This window comes from Phoenix dactylifera, unplaced genomic scaffold, assembly GCF_009389715.1.
Source record: "Phoenix dactylifera cultivar Barhee BC4 unplaced genomic scaffold, palm_55x_up_171113_PBpolish2nd_filt_p 001835F, whole genome shotgun sequence".
Lineage (NCBI taxonomy): Eukaryota > Viridiplantae > Streptophyta > Magnoliopsida > Arecales > Arecaceae > Phoenix > Phoenix dactylifera.
In genome coordinates, this window is record NW_024069126.1 from 21145 (window position 1) to 43794 (window position 22650).

General features: G+C 37.3%; 2 protein-coding genes across 5 annotated transcripts; both read left to right on the top strand.

The window, feature by feature from the left end:
* Positions 1 to 16: 16 nt before the first annotated feature.
* LOC120109121 (E3 ubiquitin-protein ligase BIG BROTHER-like) lies at positions 17 to 10092 on the top strand. Of its 2 annotated transcripts, none has more exons than XM_039122866.1 (8): positions 17 to 159; positions 2318 to 2473; positions 4388 to 4625; positions 5236 to 5309; positions 5397 to 5441; positions 7434 to 7558; positions 8091 to 8199; positions 9823 to 10092. In XM_039122866.1, exons 2-8 carry the CDS (start codon positions 2327 to 2329, stop codon positions 9859 to 9861), a joined length of 777 nt encoding a protein of 258 aa, XP_038978794.1. In that variant the 5' UTR covers positions 17 to 159; positions 2318 to 2326; the 3' UTR covers positions 9862 to 10092. The 2 variants fall into 2 exon arrangements, with proteins under 2 accessions (XP_038978794.1, XP_038978795.1); XM_039122867.1 differs by lacking the exon at positions 17 to 159 and adding an exon at positions 1112 to 1598.
* An 8488-nt stretch (positions 10093 to 18580) lies between these two features.
* Positions 18581 to 22179, top strand: LOC120109120 (F-box protein PP2-A13-like). Of its 3 annotated transcripts, none has more exons than XM_039122864.1 (3): positions 18581 to 19253; positions 19350 to 19462; positions 19557 to 19675. In XM_039122864.1, the coding sequence occupies exons 1-2, from the start codon at positions 18933 to 18935 to the stop codon at positions 19458 to 19460; spliced, it is 432 nt and encodes a 143-aa protein (XP_038978792.1). In that variant the 5' UTR covers positions 18581 to 18932; the 3' UTR covers positions 19461 to 19462; positions 19557 to 19675. The 3 variants fall into 3 exon arrangements, with proteins under 3 accessions (XP_038978792.1, XP_038978793.1, XP_038978791.1); XM_039122865.1 differs by having other exon boundaries at positions 18583 to 19253; positions 19398 to 19462; XM_039122863.1 differs by lacking the exon at positions 19350 to 19462 and having other exon boundaries at positions 18596 to 19253; positions 19557 to 22179.
* Positions 22180 to 22650: the final 471 nt, after the last annotated feature.

Here is a 22650-nt window from a genome sequence, read left to right on the forward strand (position 1 = left end):
GCCTCCGCGTTCTTTTTCTCTTTGTTTGCATGCTGGGAACTGGTCCACCGTTGAGATGGTGGACCTGGTCCAACCGATAATTTCTCCGCTTATAGACTGATCTCCAGGACATCACAGACCCCAAGGGTAGTGGGCGAGAGACCAGAAGCCCCTCCGCAGGTGAGATTATAGTTCCTCCTCCTCCTCCTAGATTTGCTTCTATTATATTGTTTTCTTGTGAAAATTTCGTTTATTTCTTCATAATTTGGTGCGAAGATGGTTTCTTGGGTCAGTGATGAAAGGAATTTGTGAAAGTGTTGAGCTTTCAGCTTTTATTTTGATGGCTGCCATTGGATTCACAGTTTTAGCTGGTGTCTTCTAAAATTTTCGTACCAATTAAGGGAATTTACTGCGTTTGCTGCAAGAAAAAAGGGATCTTGCTACTTGCCGCTAGGATTTCTTGACCCGATTGGGAAAATGAAGGATCTTTAGGTGTGTGATGCTCGTGACTTTTGGGATTCGTTTCTGGGACTTTCTTTATGGTGCTGGACTTTGTTTCTTTCGTGCTTATATTGTGATCTTTCCGCTATGATCAGAGAGGAAGCTGTCGGTGGTTAATTATTATTCGGTTTATGATCTTTAAACATGTGGCCTTTATTATGTTGAGACATAAATATTTCTCATAAAGAAAATTCTTTCCATAATTAAGTGTAGTTAATTGTGTTATGAAAACTACGGGACCAAATAAAGAAATAAATTGGATTAATCTTCAATGCAAGAGGTCACTCTGATAAGCAAGGATTGCATTGTAAGAGTACCTTGATAGAAGATGGTGCCCCCTGTGTCGGAGGTTGACTCAATAGTTTGTTATTTAAGGCACCAAGATCAGGGCCCCTAATTCATCACTTGGATTTGATTTAATGAGGAGAAAACGTTCAGAAATTACAAAGATTTGGCAAAATTTTCTACAAATTTGGAAAGTATCTGGGAACATAAAAAACTAAGAGCAAAATGTATATGTATTATACGATAATCCCTCATTCAATGCCTTTTTAGCCCGTTTTAATAACATCTAGTCTTCCCATTTCCTGCTTTTCTTCTGATGCCAGTGATTGTAGCCGTCTTGTCAAGAGGAGCGGGTGTCTTGTCTTTCGCATGGTGAAAGCTCGAGTGGTCCAAGGTTCCTTCAGTCTTGAAACTTCGAAACTCAAACCCCAACCTAGAAAAGGATGCTACAATGTTCGAAATTCTCAACTTAACACGCCCCCTTACTTCGCGACCTCCCACTACTTCATCTACGCCTTTGGAATCGAACTTCACTGCATCCTTTTATCTGATTCAGCCTTACTAGTGACGACTCCTTCCACCTTACCACTACCCGCTGCTTTTATTAACATAAATCTTGCTTGATCTCGTACAGCAGTTCTTCCATACCAACTTAGCTGCCCGGCGCTGCTATTGGCATAACACCAACCTCACGGGGGGCTAAGTCCTTCTCCAAAGAGCTGCCCAAACCTGGCTAGGTATGGGACAGACTGATTGCACCTACCAGGCACAGGACTTGTGCTCTGCTTTGTGGCGTGCTCTCTTCAGTGGGCGTGCTCCCATAAGTACTGAAGGTATGCCATGGTGCAAGAATGGGTGGTATGTTCTGTACTACTTCACCATACCCATACAGGAGCCTTTAAGATTCATATCCCAGTGAGGTGAGAAAGCACTAAAAAATCAACAGCTTATCGTTCGACACTGTGTTAACTGATCCAATTACTTTTTCCATAGACAACAATAAAACCCATTCTCTGTATGTTAAGTTGACTTAATCACTGTGAATATTTTGTGTTGTGATATAACCATGTTTATCTCATGTTGCCCTCCTTGTTTTTTATTGAGTATTTATCAAACATTTCTGTTCTGTGGTATGCTTTCTGAGAAGCATCAGACAGTACAGATTAAAATTGTATTGCTTTTTGGAAGGAGAAAATAGTAACATTTTAGATCCAATTAGAAAAATTGGAGTTTTATCTGTAAATTTGGTTTTATTTCATTCTTCTTTGTTTATATTTAGCTTTATGAAAATTTTGAAACTTTGCATATGAAGTTGCACTTTGCCATTTCAATTGCTTAAATCTTTGTCCTTTTCTACTTTACTATTTACAATGTCTGGTCACAAGTATGCAGCGATAATCATCCTTAAATTTCCTACAAAACAGGAGGACTAACGTTCCAAATCTACTTTTTTATATTTAGTAATAAATTCGATGTCATATGTGTGTCTATGTGCATTCTGGATGATTTCCAGTAGTATTCAGCATTTGGAGTTTTTTTTTTTCCAAATTAGGTGGCCATCATGGGAATGGAATTTGAGATGAAGGGAAAGCAGCAATCAAATGTTTATTACGTAAATGCCCCGGTCCCTTGTGTGGTGGAAGAGAATTATGGAGGATATTTCAATGATCATGATGTTTCTGCACTGGCAGAAGATCTTCAATCTCAGGTGGGCTTGAATCGAATTTTTTTTGTTGTTGTTTTTTAAAGATTTTGGTGATATAGTTACAACTTGGCAATTTTGAGCTTATTCTTTCTAAAATTATTTATATCAATTGTGGTTCCAAGAATTGCCAAATGACTAGATATTTTCAGATCATGATTGAGAAAATTATCGTTGTTCTCAAACTGATATGTTACTTTGTTTTGTCCGCTAACATAAAGGCAAAATGGTAGATAATATTGGCGACTATTTCATTTCAGCTACAACTCAGCTACAACTGTGGTGATCATTTGAGAAAGTGAACTCAAAGTGGCCAATAAAATGATGTCTTTTAAACAAATTAGAGTGAGCTGGTGCTTTTACTGAAGGAAAGGGAGCTGCATTCTCTTCCTGCTCTTAATTGTGGTGACTCCAGGATTTCATGCAGAAAGAACTTTTACAAGGGGACAGCCACTGGAATAAAAGAATAGTGAATGGAGTGTGAGTCACTTGCATTTGAGGATAGACTCACGGGAGGCCATTTCGTAAATTTTGCCAAAACTTTGGTTTATCACAGGACTTCATTTTGCATACAAAAAACTAGTGGCTATAGGCTCAATATGGAAGATGTAACTCCTGCTATCCAATTAAATTCTATGAAAACCTCTTCTATGGTGTTCTGCAAGGTATTTTTGTGAGCTTTCTTGAGTGTTTTTCTTGTAACAAGTGGAGTGAGAATACACCAGGAAGTGCACTCGGCACTTTGTTCTTAATCAGTGAAACCTCTCCCTTATTCTTCTTATGGACATAACCTCCCCTTTCATTTTTCCTGTCATTTTTGTTGTGCATTTCTCATGCTCCTGGAGAGATCCATCTAGTACATTGCAGGGAGAAACATACTCATTCCCTCTTGTCCTCTCAAGACTGGTGCTGTATATATGTTCCTTAGAAAATTATAACCCTTTTAAAATTCCAATTATATTCAAATATTGAACTTACAATTAGTTAAATGATGTTTTTATTCTCAAATAGAATGTGGCAAAATGGGCTGCAGCAGCAGTGCCTTCATCAAATTTGTATTTTTTCAAAGGTCCAATAGCCTTGTATTTTTTTCATGCAGATATGCATCCAATAAGCTTGTTATATGGCTCTCAGGGAACTGACTCTGATGATCTTACTATTTTAAATTCTTTGGTTCCATAAATATGCACTCGAATAATTTAATCAGTCAATCACATGGATTCTCTAAATCACATAGTAATCATCAAAAATGAAAAAGGAAAAAACCTTGACTCATCAGATAGAAAGGTTTAGAGATCAATCTAAGTACAACTTAACTGGTAGTATCATTTAGTTTGACTCTCTTACAAGAACAACTGCTTGTGTCACCAAAGATGTTACTTCATCAGTCTCACTTGAGAACTAGAGTGGAACGTCATCATGGTTCCATGTGAATGTTTAAACCATACCTATATGTTTGTAGTGTAGGTATTGACAAAGTATATATTAGCACATATTGCAACTTTTTCGAAAAAAATTAGGGCTTGTTTGTATCATTGTTGTTTTTGTGTTTTTGTTTCTCTACAAGTTTGTGAAATACCTCATGCAAATTGATACTAGGGATAGCATTTGCATAAAACTTATGCTATTCCCTGCTTTTATTTTCGCCTTTTCCTGAAAGCAATATATCTTTGCTAGCAAAAGCTCTAAAGCTTTTACAAACAATTTAACAAAATAAAATGGTTCTATCACATATGTTTTTGGTCTAGTTCGTTTTTCTTCTTGGGTTTTTGAAAACAAAAACAGAAAAGAAAAGCAATACCAAATGGGCCCTAAGCTAACTCCAGAATCAGTAGTCAGTTTTCATATCAGTAAACTCCTAATAATTGCAAAACTATTCTATAATGTTGTTTTATTATTTTGTGTAACCTCTCTGTGCAGGAAAGTGTATATGAATCCTTCCTAAGAAATGCTCCGAGTGATACAACAAGAGCTTCTTCAAGTAACAATTCTAGACACAATCATGATCATGTCTCGAAGGAAGCAGGAAGAAATTCTTTGACAACCGCAATAATTGAGTCACAACTATCTCGAGATGAAGCTCTAGCTAGAGAACTGCAAGAGTTGGAGAATCACCTTGCTAGTGCTTCCCTTGGTGGAATTACTGGAAGAGAGGCTGGTAAAGACAGTCTCCAAACAATTTTGTTTTTCTTGAAGTACTTATGGGAGCTAAGTTATTTGTCTGTTATGCTTGTATCATGATTATATTGTTCACTACATTGCTGCATGTTTATCATTTATTCCTCCATTTGGAGGACTGGGCCTTGGGTTGGTACAAGTGGCGAAGGATAACCCATCAAGCTGATACCAATTTGATGGGACATTGCTTGTCTCAGTTCATGTTTCTATCTATTACTTAGGCTTTATTGTTTATGTGAATCTCTTCTCTATTAATGAGATGAAGTTTGTAAAATGTAGCTTATGAAGATAAACTTTGATAACAAGTAATAATGTCTATTCAATGAACCAAAGAATCATTATAGATTTAATCTATTAACTGCTTTTACTGTATCAATGTTGCAGCAGTTATATCGAAATCATTAACTGTTGACTTTCTCAAAACAATGCTACTTCTTATATGTTGGAGTCAGTAATTTAGATGCAATATTCTAACTTCTCTTTCAATTAGACTTATAAGAGAAACTACTGAAATTGTAGCATTTATAATTCTTAGTCTGGTATTGACCATTTAATAGTTCTGGCACTAATGATATATTCTCTTGGCATAGTTCTTCAAGACACAGACCCCACACAATCTTCCTCTGCTAATCTTGAACTCAATTTTGCAAGCTCGCCTGTTCAGGTAATTTGCATTGTAGTTTATGATTCTCTGGAAATGCATCATTTCAAACATCTGAAACTGAAGTTGTTTATGATTGGTTATACACAGGTTGCGCAGGAAGATGGTATCGACCCAGATAACATGACTTATGAGGTGTGTTTGTCAATACCTGTTTTTTCAATACACACATGTATACATTGACACACGCACACGCACACACGCGCGCACACAAACACATATGTACGCATATGATTATGTATATGCATATTATAAAGGAACTGCAAGCTCAGTTATGCTTACATCTTTCAAGATACTATTCCATCTCTTGGAAGAGAAAGAAGCAAGATGTCAATCTTTCTCTAGAGCTAATACTTCATATGTACTAGCTCTTATCTCCACTTAGGTCATCTGGCTTTGTGCCTGAGTGTCACAAGCCTTGTTGTTTAACTCGTCTAACTGATGATTGGAGTGCTCTCCATATAAATATAATTCAAACTTTTTACATTATAACTCAGTGCCACTGCACCCACCAGATCTGCATACTCTTGCTTCCTCATATCCTTGTCCTCAGTCTGGTGAGTATCTTGTAGACTTATGTGATTTGTCACAAACTACAGCTTTTCGATATCTATTGAGCAAACTTGGTCTATTACTTGTGCTAAATTTATGGATTTTATACAATTCTACAAAGGATGCACGTCCATAATAATTCATTGTAGAGATATTTATTTTAAGTGCATTTTAACTGAGGCTTTGACAAAATTTTCCATATGTATTGGTCTTTTGCCTTCCATTAGTAGATTCTTGCTCCATTGCACCATTGAGTGGTTGGATCTTCATATGGAAATTTGATTGTTTTGCTAACCTTTGATAGGTCTAGTCGTTGAGTATTATGTCGCTTTCTGTCTTTGACACTGGTGTAGGGAGAACTTAGCTATTTATACAGAAAGGAATGAATGCTACAATGTTGCTTACAAAGTCGTACATGCCTACCACATGACATAATGCTGAATAATAATTTGAGTATTGGGATTCTTGTATCACATAACCAGTGGGTCTTAGTACATGCCCTTTAAGTAAACGGATTAGTAGCAGCCAATAGTCATGAGCTTTATAAGCACATCGTACAAATATATATATATATATATATATAGAGAGAGAGAGAGAGAGAGAGTACAATCAAAGATATGCATCTTTGATACACATAATATGTAAAAGAGTAAGAAGACAAGGATCTTAAAAGGTTTTGGTTGGGTTTGGGTTGCATAGAATAAAAGATAGGCTCGAAATTTCTTGTAAGTTGACTCAAGAAAGGAATCTGGATGCTAAATTGTTACAGAAAGTAGGTGAATCCTGAGATTTGAGGATCAAGGTTGGAATCTGAGGGTTTTACAAAGAAAAAAATTAAATCAGTAGAATATGGTTGTAGAAAGTTTAACATAGCCATAATATTGGTGACTGCCAAAGGTAGCAGAAAATCTTCCACTTTACAAGGAATTAATGTCTCAAGGATTATAAAGATTCTGACAACACTGATTTACTGGTTCTGTAAGATGTCTTATTCAGTGAATTTAGGCTTTCAGTGTACTCCAACTTTATAATATATCTTAGAGCCAAGAAGCAGCAGGAGGAACTAATGGAATATTAAGTCACGATTTTTCATAGCAAGGGAATTGGTGAGCAGAGGACATCTTTTTGGTTTCAAAAAAAAGAGGAGATCATTATTTGGGAACAGGACTGGCACCAGAGTTCAGTAATCCCAGCTTCTGAGAATTACATGGGCTTAAAATGATTCGACCTCAAAAGATACATGAATCTTCATATTAGAACTCTCAAACACCATAGATTATTAAACTTCGATGCTCTTGATGCTTTTGCATTGCATAAGTATGGGTGATGCATCATGATGGCAAATCATTCTTTGAGTTTCATGAGTTGACATCACCGAATTACTGCACCCAGTTTTTTCTTCAGATGTAGATTGAAATTAGGCACCATTATTAACAACTGTAACTTATGTTGCACTTTTGACATGAGAAGTACATTCCTGTTATTCATTGTTCTTATTTAATGATTTGTGAGACTACTTCTACTTGTTTTCAGTTATCGACATCGCAACTGAAATTTTGAGTTTCATAATTTCAGGAATTGCAACAGTTAGGTGAAGCTATAGGTACTGAAAGCAAAGGACTATCCGATGAGCTTATATCCTTCTTGCCAACTTCAACGTACAGAATTGGGTTATTCTCAAAGAAAGAAAAACATGAGGAGTATGTTTTGGTTTAGTTCTTTATTTACTATTATATGTATTTGCTTTTCATCAAAGTACTTTAATATTTGGTAGGCCATGATTATGCTTTTGTGAAATACTGACCAAGCCCAAAAACATGAGTATGTGTTGGTTCATTTCTTTTCTTACTATTATATGTATTTGCTTTTCATCAATGTACTTTAATTGGTAGACCAAATTTATGCTTTTGTGAAATCTTGACCAAGCCTGCTATGAAACTTTACTTCTATATTATTTCTAGATGTCCCGTCATCATAGTATATCTTGTTCTATCCTTTATGGAGAACTAGAACAAGAAGTAGATGGTTTTTGACAGGAGCAACTGAATAACAAATCAGCCAGGCATTATGATCCTGAGCATTAGTTTACAGGAAGTCAGCTTAATTGAAAAGCAAATTACTGAAGGAAATTTTTGAATGCTCAAAATATTTGATATGATATGAGTTGCTTATGTGAGTTGCAGGAGCTCATGTTGTACGTTTGCCTTTCACCAATGGTTTTGTTACATGCAGATGTGTGATATGTTATATGGCTTATAAGAACCGAGATAAGTTGATGACGTTGCCTTGCAAACATCAATATCACAAAACTTGTGTCACGAAATGGTTAAAGATCAACAAGGTAATTTCTTTTTCTTTATCATTTCACAACTTATCCATGTTAATTTAGTTTTCTGACGACCAGTCTTATTATAATCTTGGATGTAAATGTTTTTAGTCAGCTTTTCTTTTTTGTATCTGATGCACCTTGATTCTTCAAAGCAAGGTTCGCCGTACTGGTGTGTACCACCCCATATCGGGCATATTATACCATGCTGGTACTGAACCGAGATTTAGTACAAAGGGGTTACCAAGTCTTGGTACGCTGAACTGATCCCTATACCGCGTTCCAGCAGTTTATCAGCATGGTACAAATACAGGGTCCAGTCCGAGATTGCGAACCTTGCTTCAAAGGGTTGTACATGGTTAGGCTATCCCTATCCAGATGAATTCGATATTGGACATGAATGCGGGGACATTTGTAGTTGATGGAAAACCTGACAAGGAGAAATCAGCTTACAAAGAACATATTACAGGTGCCTAAAAGAAAAAAAAAGAAATACTTCTGATAACCAGAAAGTTACTATTTGGAAACTTCTTAGTCAAAAATAGGAAACAGATTATCAACAATCATATTGCAATTTTTATTTGGTTTGTAACAGCCATCAATAATTTGACTGCTCAATCTGTAGTTTAAGAACATGTTGAAATTACATAGCCAAACTGAAGCTACTTTGTATTTATTGGCTTAGTAAACTCCTACTATATATTCATAAATTCTGAATGTCTTTCTTATTTCGTAGGTCATATATTTTGAGATAACCTTAAGATGAGCAAAAACTTGAAGCCTAAAGCTTTGTTTGTATGGTCTTCTTTGCAACAGAAACCCCAAAACCTTATCCATGCAACTGATGATTGCTTAAATTCCATGTCTCCACGTCTCACGTAGTTCATTAGACACATCTTGATCTGCAGCAGCGAGCAAACCTTGAAGGTGTTTCGATGTTTCTAGTCATGGTCGATAACCTTTTAAAGTGATTTCTTCTTCTGCCTCTTCTCTTGAAAGATGGTTTAGCCTTTCTGTAACCTAAACATAATAGGTTTATTTAGTAATATTATAAGAAAAACTGGACATCACTATATTCTTAAAATATGGAATGAACAGCTGTCAAATTGCTGTATACTAACAAATAATTGGAGAAACATGTTTGATAGGAGACCAAATGTTGTGGTTCTTGGAAAACATGCATCGCATTCAGTTAATAAGCTAGTTTTAATTCTTGGACATGGCTCTAGTCCAGCAGTCAAGTGGATTCGTAGTTCTGAGTCTTAGTTTTGCCATCTATAAACATTTTGACCAGGAGATACAATATGGTGAAAAACAAAACATAATACGACCATTAGATTAATGAGTCAATTTCAGTACTTGTAAAAGAAACTCAAATGGTTTCCATCCCTCTATTCTTGTATTAGATTAGAGTTTCATTTCTTTTCATCTTCAGCATTACTGTATCTTTTAGATTTCTGCTTGCTTGGATCTTCTCCCAAAACAAAGGCTTTGTTTTATATTAATGTCTCAAATTTCCTGGGCACTTTCTCATGTTTATATCTTATCGTTCACAAGTAGATTTTAAGTAATTTGGTTAAACTCATTAATTTATTAGTACAAATGAGATTGATTCCACCCATTCAATTTCTGTATCAGGCGTGCCCAGTATGCAATGTGGAGGTTTTTGGTTCTTAATGAACGCATCAAAGCTGCAAGTGGTTGTGTATGTTGCATGAAGTATCTCTATCCTTTTGGATGTCTCTTGAACCAGATCGTGGTTGTGCAGCTTGTATATTAATGCTAGCTAATGTAGAAACATATCTTGACATCGTAAATTTTACACTGAGATGGGAAGTGTGGATCAAAGAACTGATATTTAGATGGGAAAGATGTTTTCATGCCATTCTGATGCAATGCCTTTATTTGCTGCATTATATATCATTATGTGACTAATGTTTGACTAGTATATAACTTTAATTATAGGCCATCAAAGCTTATGCCTTTCATAAATTGTCCACAGGATGGTTGTGAAGAAACTTCTTAGCACTAGATAGCAAGGTTCATTGAATTGGTACCACAGGGTGTAGGATATAATTTCTCCTCCATGGGCAGCAATACTCTTTTCTTTAGTCTTTTATACCCTGCATGCGGTGCTCGAGCAACTAGAGAAATTAGTGTGCAGTAGAGAAGCCAAACAGGAGAGATATCGAGCATAAGGAGATTTTTCTTAAGGATGGCTTGGATCAGAGCAATGTGCCTTGCTCTGTCTTGATATGGCCGATTTCAAGCTTCGGCCATGTTTGGTTGCGGGACGATTTAGCGAACTGAAATGGCTTTAGAGCTAGCAAAAATCGAATCTATCCGGAACAAATTTGTTTCACTTTTTCGGTGGAGTAACTTTATCCAAGTTAAATAGTTTAGTAGGAGCAAAGTAGGCGTTTACAGCTTTAGTAGCTTTAACAGAAATAGGAGGCTATTCCACCCTATTTTCCGTGGCAACCCTCAAGCAAACAAGAGTTTAATGTGGAAATGAAAATTTTCCCAGTTCACAGTAGAGTTATTCCATACCCATAAAAAAAACAAAAGGATCCATCTTGTGACACATTTCACTCGAACGTTTCACTACCTTCCTCTCCTAACGGGAATGATCCTTGAGCCACAATTAGTTGAGGTCCGCTGACAAAAAGGCAGAAGGTGTAGTGTACTACCGGTGAACAATATCAGAGTTCATACTTTGTACTGCTTCATTCTTAATATTTTCAGTGTTTGGCTGGCATACAGTGGCTAGCTCACGATACAGCAACCTATATGATAGGTGGCTGGCACTTTTGAGTAGGGGTGGCAATAGGACCAGGCGGGGTCGATACGAGTCGAATCGGATATATGATAAAACAAAAATTTCTCGACTCAAATTTGATCTATTTATGAAATAGGTCAAAAATTTATATCTAAATTTGACCATTTTATTAAATGGTTAATCCAGCTCAATCTACGATGGATTGAAATAAGTTCAATGGATTAAACGGTCGAGCATTGGCGCTGTTCTCCAATCTAAAGTATTCGAAACTCCCGTGCTGTGTTTATACACATATCAGTATTTAAGCACAAAAAATATTGGTGCTTTCTATGATATCTTGGTTACGGCACGTAACCAGTACACGAGCTCACGAATATTGACACTGATTGCTCCAGTTGCATGATTTGGCCCAACACAACCGTGGAAGCTTCAACACCAATCCTTTTTGTTTACAGCCTGGGTCTCTGGAAAGAAAGATCTCTCGCTCACCAAGCATCATTATATATTTTTGTAGGCATTCTGTCCCACTGTATGGTTAGCATCTCGTGAACAGCCAGACGCCACTCATTCTCATGTAACATATCCTCGAGCATTGCTAAATATAACAAACTTTTTCTTCAGAAAATCTACTAAACAATATGGTATCAAGCTGGGAAGTAGTGGTCTCCATCATGACTTAACAAAATCATTGGAGTAGGTGCCAAAAATTGGGCACTTAGAAAGAGAGGCACATGTCTAACTTGTTTTGAGTTAGAATGGTTCTGTCAAAACTTACGGTCTTATTCAAAAAAATTAGCCGAAAGGTACTATTTGAATTCATTGATCATATATAAATGTCCAAGATCTATCCAACAAATAATCGATATAGGACTAAACACACGCGAGGGGCCCGGGTTCTTACATATTCTCTCCGTTTAAGCCCTGACATTCTTATTAGGCTAAGAGTTCAAATCCATTCAAATCTAATCACAAGTACCACGATCGATCTATGGTCAATCTCAATAGATTCGTGTTGCAGTATCCCCTAGTCCACATAGATTATGGATCGAATCCGCTTTGATAGCATTTGTTACAACTTAAGACTTCACCCAAAAAGGCTAGGCAGAAAATATTATTTGGATTCTTTGGTCTGATATAAGTATCCAAGATTTATCCAGCGAATAACCAATATGGGACTAAAGGCACGCCCGCATGAATTTGTTGGCCTCTTGATTCGCTCTTTCCCATTAACCTAACTTATGCATTGCAAAACGCGACAATTGTTTTATTCGTGCAAATTGGGGTGCTCTTGTTTTTTCCATTAACCTCAATCACTCGACCCTATTTTTCCAAATTCTTTCGTGCGTACAACTAATTGAGCTTGACCTTTTATTGTATGCCCTTTTAATTACTTTAGTATTAAAGTTGGAAGTATTAGGTTGATTGATTAATGTGCCATAGCATGTGCTTGCGTGTCAGCGGACCCATCAAATGGTTTGAAGCCCTACCTACTAGACACAGACACAAAAAATTGTGCAAAAACCTGCTAATGTTTAGGCTAAATTGGTAAAAAACAGAAAAGAAAGAGATTTGTTGCAGCTCTAATTATCAAGAATATATAATTACATCAGAGAAGTTGATCTTAATGACTACCACATTAGCACTCGAGTCATCCACATGGCTCGCATGTTTGGGTGGTGGGGCCCCTTGATGCTAGGTTTTCCTTTGGGGAGCTAAATGCTGTATTTTTCTCAATATGGACTTCAGATCTAAATCATTCACATTTTAACAGGTCTTGGATCTCTCATCTCCTTCCCCAATATGCTTGATTAGGATCTCATCCATTGCTTGTTTGCTCTCTGATTGATGCTATTGGAGATTTTACATACATACATACATACATACATACATACATATATATATATATATATATATATATATATATATATATATATATATATATATATATATATGTAGGTATGCATGCATGCATGTATATATGACTTAGCTCGTTCTTATTAATGGCATGTATGACAAAGTACCTTCAGAAATGCCTAAATAGAAGGAGAAAGAATATCCTTTTCAAAGAATCTCCGGTCGCAGTCCAGCTAGAATCGACCCAAATAGTATTGGTTTTCTTGGTCACGTCGTCGACCGTTGGTGCTCTGGACTAACACTAACCCTAGCTGATAACAAGTGTATGCATGCAGAGGTTTTTTTTTGTGTGCGCGCTAAAAACGATAGTATCATACATAACATGTATGGATACAACTAAAAAAATCAAAAAGTAGTACATCACATGCGGAGGCTTTCACAAGCCACTGGTCCAAGAACAAATTATTGCCACGCTACCCATCACACTCAGAATTTTTAAGATTTTGTGATCTTGTTCCAACAGATGAGCCCACCATAGTGGCTCTGGTGGTCTCTTCCCCACCAAAAACCACATCATAAAGCGACTCTTTTCGTCATCAGACTTTTTGACAATGCTTAAACTGAGCTATCTATATGTGCACTGAATCTAGGCCACCCGGAATTGGTTCTTTCCCTAATCCTTCTAAGGGTCACCAATTACTTAGTGGAAGAATCACTCATTGTGCCGGTGCCACATCTTAGAAAAGCTTCCCTCAGAAACAAGTGCAGGGGAGACTTTCTGCCAAGAAATTGTGAAAGCTGACATGCCTAACCATTGGAACTATCGAGAGACCACCGCCCCTGGGTATCGATACCATAGATCAACTAGAGCATGATCTATTAGAAATTGAACACCATTATTATTTTAAAATTTATTTTATATTCACTAGGCTAAAGTTTACCAATTCAGCCCAGTGACTTTGGTATAGTTGTTGCTACTTCTTGTTGTTGTTTGTTTTAAAAATTGCAGGACGATGACTTTTTCAATATTATGAGATCATCGAGTGTTAGCACATCTCCTAATTTGAGGAGACTTGATGTGGCCCACTTGATCAAGTTTACCCGTATCAAAATAAACACAACCTTGATTAAATGGTGACTTAATCCAATCTGATTAAAGGTTATTCAGAATTGGATGGAAACTAATTAGAGATAAATCTTAAATATAAGGATCCGGATCTCTAATCTAGCACTATAAATAAGCATGTGGATCCATCACTTAAGACACTCAAGTCCTGCATAGGTTAGAAGCTCCGGATCTCCTTCTCTCTCTTGCTGGTTTCTTCTTTCTCTTCTCTCTTGTGTGGGCGCTTGATCAGAGATGGGTGGTTGGTACTTAATCAAAAGTATTTAATCTCAAGAGTACTTAAACAATGCTGGAGGCCAGTAAAAATCTTTGTTTAATTTATTATTTCGCTATGCGTATTTGCTTACATCGGGGCTTCTATGTTCTTGTGTCGGCATCACTTTTTCAATGTCAAATTAATAAATCAGCAACTTAGTAGCCACATGAACAAATTTCTTCCAATATTTATTATCCAACTTGATGCAACAACCGTAGAATTAGGCAACACAATAGGCCGAAAAATATGGACACTAGCCCGTCAATTTTCCCATGCAACCACGGTACTGACTCTGATATATCAACTTCATATTAACCTATTAGATCACTTTATCATGCAGCTAATTCACAAATAACACCTAAACTAGGATATATTGATTGATTAATTAAAACCAAGTGCATGCCTCCCATTTCCGTCCAATCTGCCCCTCCGAGCGTGCGCGACGTGGAGGGAGATAGGCCACAAGCCGCAATATCTAAGTTGCAGACTTTTACCCACGCTGTTGGGCCCACCATTGGATATCTCCAATATGCCTACCGTTGTTAGTGCTATTGAGCGGTCCCACGCGATAAGACACCACAAATGGGCCATTTTGTATGACCGTTGCTTTGCGTAGAAAATTATGTGGCGGGCCTTCGGCGTCAAGTCTGAAAAGACTACACCCCTAGGTCGCTATTTAAGTACATGGATAGAGAAATTATTAGGTTAAAAAAATACTAATATTCTCGTAAACATCCTTCCAAATTAATATATATATATATATATATATATTCGTATAAATTACTTCTTTTGTTATTTTTTTTATTTTTGCATACATATCCACACCGTCTAATGCCATTAAAAAATTAATAATTTTAAATTAAAATGATTAAAATATTTTTAACGGTGAATGTGCAAAAAAAATATTTATAAAACGACCGCGATGAAGAAAAAAATAATTTAAATTTTTTATTTTTAATTAAAATAAATTATGATTTTTATTAATGATATTAGAAAAAAAAATATTAGGAGAATTTGCGCAAAAACAGTATTTTATGATAATAAAAAATAAATATAAATTTTAAGAGAGGATCTACGCAAATTTAAATTTTTAAAAAGATATCCATTTAAAAATAAAGAATTATTTTAGACTCAAGCAAAAAGACTTATATGCCACTAAGGTGGTAGCCTGGTGGTAAGAGGGCGATAATTCTATCCGAGTTGTTCGGGTTCGAAATGTGCGGGCGTCGATTAAATTCGGAGACCGGATACCTCATGCCCGGACGGCTTGTTGGCGGTTATGCTTTCCTTCCAATTATTCTTGGATGGTGCCAGGTGTGACGTACTCACCTTCGGAAGGGAAGAGTATGAGTAAAACGGAGTCTATCCGCATCGAACATTTTTCTGACGGAGCGGGGGCCCAGTGGAGGCTGTTATGCGGGGGTGGGCTGGTCCCTTCCTCCCCCTACCCCTTTTCCTAAGCAGCAAAAAAAAAAAAAGAAAAAAAAAAGAGACTTATATGAATATTTTGTTTGCTTCATCCTTTGCATTCGCGTGCGGTTTTATCTCAGCCGGATAAGACTTATGCTTTTTTTTTTCATAAATGCCCTCAATTAGATAATCACAAAGTTGATTGAAAGTTAGTTGCTAAAATGTTTTTTAGCAGGTGTATGGGGCTTAATGGAGTACTTGAGAAATAAATTTAGAAGAGAAGAGTAAAAAGAAGCAACCTACATATCCTTTTCCTTCTCTTCTAGTCAAATACACAACCCCAAAACCAGATATCTGGATCAAGAAAATAAAAAAGAAATCCAAGAAATTTCTTTGATTTTATTCCATAAAAAAGGAACAGTCTCTTGGTATTTCATTTTTATCTGATCCCCTCTGATCTGTGTCATAGTCTTGTTGTTCGTTCCTACTAACCTCAAGCCAGTTTGTACTAGCATATTCTTATTCATTTCCTTGATAAATTCGGATTGGGGGTCCATTCCGGTTAAGGTTTTAGTTGTGGCAGCAATTGAATGTTATGTATATCCCAATAACTGCTTGGTTGATGGCTCCAACAAACTGATGAGGATTCAAAGTAAAACTTGGCAAAAAAATGTGAAAATTTAATTGCAGAAACATCCTTTGAATTGTTTTTTTTAATTATTTATCTAGCGTAAGACATTACTACTCTCTTTTCTACTCAAACATATGTTAGCATGTCCATGTGACTGATTTATTTGCTTCAGATGCATAGTAGAGTTCAGGTGACTTCAGGGGAATAGAAAAAAAAAATATATATCAGGATGGTTCCCTCTTGAAGAAAAGCCACTCAAACTCAAAATGTTTATATAACATCCCTTGGTTTGTTAATTCAATGGATTAATCTGGGGAGCACTCATATATTCCTCGCTTCTCTTCTCCTACATTCTTTTTATTTTCTCTCCATGGAGTAAAATCTCTAACACTTTTTGCGTCTTCATTAAGATATTCTAATCATGCGATCTAACAAGATATCAGATTCGAGACCATGAGGCTTCTAGTCAAATGCATAATCGTTAGTTTCTAGCCCTATTACCATATTATTGGATGGATGAATATAGTTTTCTGAGATAATTGAAAAAACCCTAAGTTTAGGTCTACATCATTGATTACCTACCGATGACATGGTCTAACAAGATCGGTATGACAATTTCTGAATAAGTATTTTGATTAGTTTAGGTCTATTGTTGTTGTAGCAAAAGGCTAAGCCTAAAATCGATGAGGTCCATCGGAATCATTTCGTTTGGCTAAAACTAGCCATAAATTGTCTATTTATTATTTAAAATATTTGTCTATCTATTATTTGAGTTATTTTGCAGGTTTATTTGTGAATTATCTTGATGTTCAGTTATGACATTGTTAATCATGGTTTTAGGAATTGGCAAGCGGCCAATTCAAATATTAAAAAGTTGGAATATTTTAAAATTTATGTGCATGATTGGATTATTTTTAAATCGGTTCGTATTTATAGCTCGACTGGTTGTCGCCTTGAGGCCATACTCTGGTCTCTGGGTGCGAGCGATGGGTTGTGGCATTCCTTGACGCGTGCCTTGGGGACCAAAGCGGTGACAATGGCTAGGGACTAGGGAGCACAAACTGGTGGTCCTAAGATACTGAAACATCTAATATTAAAATAAGCCTTTGATTTTTTCTATTTTAGCATAAAATCTTAACCAAATACGTAAGGAAGAAGGTAGAGTACATAGGAAAGAATATATTTAAGTTTTTTTATTATACAAATCAATGAGGGTACATTTGCTTGGCATGCATAAGTAGATCGCATGATGTCATAAGAATGGTTGCTTAAATTATATGTATTTTAAGATGGGGATTGAAGCATGAATGCGAGGAGCCATGCTTAAGAAAAATTCAAGATATAAAATATCCCAAAATATATCATAATAAAATATAGGAAATTGCTGACCTTTTTTTTTTTTAAGAAAATATATTATGTTTTTAATTGTGATGTTGTTTTTTTGATAAAGTGACAGTTAAAAAAATCTAAATTGATTAGAAAGTGTAGGTGCTGTTAAATTTTTTTTTTTAAAAAAAGCACAATACGTAAATGAACCAATATTTTAATAGAAGATTCTAGCTACTAAAGTAGTAGAACCATTTTATACACCAGCCTAAAGTCAAATTGGTGAATCCTCTCTCTCTCTCTCTCTCTCTCCTAAGCAGAAGGGGAATAGATAGTGCATTAGTCTATAGAATCTCAATCGAGTTCCAAGCTACATAAGAAGCAATCCAGTTTACTGTCTTATTAACTTCTCTATAGATGTTTACACTTCTTGGCACTATTCGAGATAGGGGCTCTTAGATGATAAATATCATTTGATAGCTATAGAAGTCGAAAGAAAGCTCCACATGTCCCACGCTGTCACAGTCTCTCTAGCAATAGAATGATAAATAATCTCAGCCTCTATCAAGACCCTCAAAGATGATCGCAATCCTAATGTCTTAGGCCTTAAAGGTCGCAGTGGTCCTGTCCTACAGGAAATCAAGAAAGCTCGAGATAGCCTCATATCTGCATAAAAGACCCGTCCGTTAGGGCAAGCCGGAAAAATATCCATCCCCCCCCCCCCCAATTAGGAGCGTCTAGTCAACTCATTAGAGTTAAAACTGAAAACTTTGAAATCTTAAATTAATTATTGCACGAATAATGATAATCTGGTTGTCAGTCCGAGCCAGTACGCGATCTTTTCCAGCCACGTCCGGGGCTGACGGTTTCCACCCTGCGGGTGGGGCCATTCCGGGCCGTCCAGAAAGTTCCGACTGTCGACGCCCACGCGCCATGGTCTCGTTTCAACAAACAGCGAGGGGCATTTCTGGAACTCTCCCTTTCCCTCTTTGCCCACGCCCATTTTCATGAAAGTCCCAGCTCCCCCCACCCTATTGCCTTCGCTGTCTATATTCTATCCTCCACGCCTGGAAAATCTCTTCCCCCCTCTCTCTCCATTCTTTCCGCGTGCCAACTACGCTTCCTTCTCCCCCCCCTTTCCTCTTTTCTAGAAGAGGGAAGAAGAAGAGATCAGAGAGCAAAGCGGCGATCGATCGATCGATCAATCGTAAATCGGAGCGGCCATTGGTGGCCTCCTCCTCGTCCTCTTTTTCAGTGAAACCCTTTTTTTTTTTTTGGAAGTTTTTTAGGTTGAATTGGAGCTGGTACGGTGAATGTGAGGTTTGAGAGCAGGTAATTGGTGGGATTAGGGTTTTGGTAAGGGGGGATGGGGGCGGGGGTGTCGAGCATCATGGGGCCAGAGGGGGACGGGGGAGGACACGAGACGGGGCTGGGGGACCTGCCGGAGAGCTGCGTGGCGGCGGTGCTGCTGCACCTCGACCCGCCGGAGATCTGCCGGCTGGCGCGGCTCGGCCGGGCGTTTCGGGGGGCGGCATCGGCGGACTTCGTGTGGGAGACGAAGCTCCCCAGGAACTATCGGTGTCTGATGGGGCTGGTGGAGAATGAGAAGAGCAAGAAGAGGCATCTTAGCAAGAAGGAAATCTTCGCCCGGCTGTGCCGGCCAAATCCCTTCGATGGGGGAACCAAGGTATGTGTTCTTTTCTTTTCTTTTGTTTTTGATTGCACGCGAATATGGATGAGTCGTATAGATGAATTAGGGTGAAGTATATGTGATGGATATTAGGTTCTGGTTGGGGTTTGGGTGTCTGACTTCTTGGTTTTGAGGGAAAAGGTGGAAGCTTTGTGTTTCGAAAAAGAATTGGAAAGGGGATTGGTGCTGGATTTTTGTCACTAGAGGTCAGATATATGCCTATTGGAAGAATTTTTTTTTTCCTTTTCCACTTTCTTCTTTGGGTTTCTAACTGTAGAGTTCTTATGTTCTGGGTTGTAGGAATTCTGGCTGGAGAAGCGTAGGGGTGGTCTTTGCATGTCGATTTCTTCAAAGGCTCTGTTGATTACGGGGATCGATGACCGGAGATACTGGAATTACATTCCCACGGAGGAATCCAGGTATTAATCTTTTCTGTTTTTTATTAATATATGAATCTATAATATACCTTGCCCTTCTAATAACGTGACCTGTGAGAATTAATAGGTAATAGGATTGCCTGATGAATTGGAGTTTGAAGTTATCAGTATTTTTACCTCAATCAGTACTCCAAACAATATCTTAGCTAAATCTATTTTCTTCATAGGGCCCTTGTTTGGAGCTTAAGTTCCCACAACTGTGAAGATCCATTAACTAGCAAGCGTTCTTCAACCTACAGATGTTGTTTTGCCTCATTTAAAGAATATTTTTGTCCATACCTTATCCTTGTGTAACTTTACCTTTGGTTTCTGGAAAACTCTAGGATGTCCATATCCTTTTCATTACTCAGCTCAGCAGATCTTGTCTTTATGCCTTCAGATGCTTCTTACGGAATTTTGTCCTGATATTAACTTGTTGATGTGTTGTCACCACAATAGAAAATCGTGCACTTCTTGTGTATCTGTATGCAGCTGTTGTATCTGTTTTCTTCACCATGTACGACAAGGTTTCTATCTTTAAACACGTAGCTGTTTGCATTTTAGGGAAAAGCCAGATGGTTTTGTGTCAGGCCCAGCAGTATGGGGTTCCATACTCTGCATTGCTTTCCTTCTCCTTCAGGTCTCATGCTTGTCTAGAAATGTTAGATCCAGCTTAGTAGGCTTTTTCTTTTTTAACTTTTTTATCACCTTGCTAAGGCTGTTAGTAGTTTAATGGATTAGATATGCAAGTACATCAGGGGAAACTGTTGTATTGGAGCTGTCATTGCTATCGTCTTGCCTCTGTACTTTTGGCTTGTAGAGAAGTTTTGAAGCATTTATGAATCTCTTTGACCAATGTTGATGATTTAATTCTTAAAATGCTAGTTTCTGCCCTTTTTCTTCTCTTGTTGGCAATTCCTAAATTTGTTGCTGAACCCTTTGCGTGAAATTTCTTTTCCATTATGGATCTGTGTTCTCTCGTCAGGTTCATTCTCTGGATCTAAAGTCCATTTTTGTGCAATAACATTCTTTGTGGAAGATGAAAAGCGAGTCTAACTTCCCCTTTGCACGGGCTTTATGGGGAAAATGTTCTTGTGCTAATTAATGCTCTACTTTAGCATTGTTTTGGTGCCCCCTCTATATTTGCCTGTTGCAGGAAGATTATGTGTTTCATCGCCGGGCCAATTTTTTTAATAACCAAGCATCAATATTTGCTTGACTTAAGACAGAATATCTTTGACATAGACTTACCATTTTTTTCTAGGATGAAGTCACCTGTGAATATTTCTTTTTTCATGTAAGTGCGCAATAGCGTTACCTCATTCAATTGGATCTACTCTATGAAGCAGGCATTTGTTCTTCTTTCAAGCATCAATTTCTCTTTGTTGTAAGACATGGAATACCTTTGACACAAATGTTAACATGCTGGTATGACAATGAAGTGATACAACATGATATAGGATTTAATATGGGACCATGTAAGCCTTCGTGAATTAGAAATAACAGACCGATAGTGGAAGGTCAGATAAATCAATCTTATTTCCATTCTATAGTATCAAATACTTGACGTTGTATTGGATTAGAAATTCTAACTTTTTGCTTGTGTTCTTTTCACATTGAATTCTATATCTGACTATGTTGCTCTGAAGTCCTGTACACCTCCATGTGCCACCATGTCCTAGTTTTAAATAGTGGACCGGAGTGACTGGTTCTTGGTCTTGATGAGTATCTTTATCCAGTTTTTGAGTTTATGAAGTTAGCTTTGAACACAAGTACCTGGGCTAGCATGTCTTAATCTTTTGAAATTTACTGCATTGCCCATATTTGTTTTTTTTCGGTCTTTTACCAAATAATGCACAAGTACGTTTTGTCTGCCACCAACTGGCTCTCCATATATTGATGCAAAACCCTCTTCTTTTTTTTTTAGCTAGAACAAACCCTCTCTTTTCCATAGCTACTATATAGCCCAGAATTTGTACTGACTCGCAAAGGCTTATGTCATGAAAAAGGGTCAAATACTTGATGAATCATAAAATCTCATCCTTTGCGAATTAGGGCTTGTGAAACAAATTGCTTACAATGAAATAAATTCTGTGGTGAATTGTCGAAATATTTACATTATAAGGTGATTGTTAATTAGTCAGATGGATTTAACCAATGTTGAATTGCAAACTAAATAGTTGTATGTCTAACTAACTGGAATAATCTTTGCATCATCGTTTTCATCTATCATGGCATGTTGATTATGAGGTCAGAAAAGTTGCTGCCACATTAGAAAACATTTTCAATGGGATTTGCTAATTTTCCTCTCCCTATCCCTCACTTTGACCTGCAAATGTAGATTGTCGCCAGTTGTCTTTTTGCAACAGCTTAGACGACCACTCGTGTCTGTATTGTCCCAACTTGAATTTTTGAAGGTGTTGATTGGATTATTAAGAAAGGAAACACAATATATTTTCCCGTTACAGAATCATTACACATGTCGATAAAAAGGAAGAATAGCTTCACAAATCTATTATCAAAAAAATAATTTGTGAGGCTTTGGCCTATGTTTTTTAGGACTTGGAATAATTGCTGTTATATACAGAGCCAGTGTGTTGTGGGTTGGCATTTACCAGATATATTATTTGACGTGGTTTGGTTGATTTCTGTTCTCATGGGAATGTCAACTCCTTTTACATAACTATATACTGCAGGTTACATCTCCAGTAAGGTTGTCAGTTCATTTGGCAGGAGGAAGGTCACTTACTATTCTAAGTTATAAAATGTTTGCAGGAATGTTCTTGTTGCTGGTGGTCCAAACCGAGAACGATTGGCACTGCGGTGTGAACGGGGTTCCGTCTGAGTTGTCTTGGTTGGTGTTGGTTGCGCTCCACCTTCCGCCAAGAAATCTGCGAACAAGCCTTGCACCACCACCAGGGTGGTGATGGCCCTCCGACGGTCAAGTCAGAGGAGATTGGAGGAGGAGGAGAGGTGAT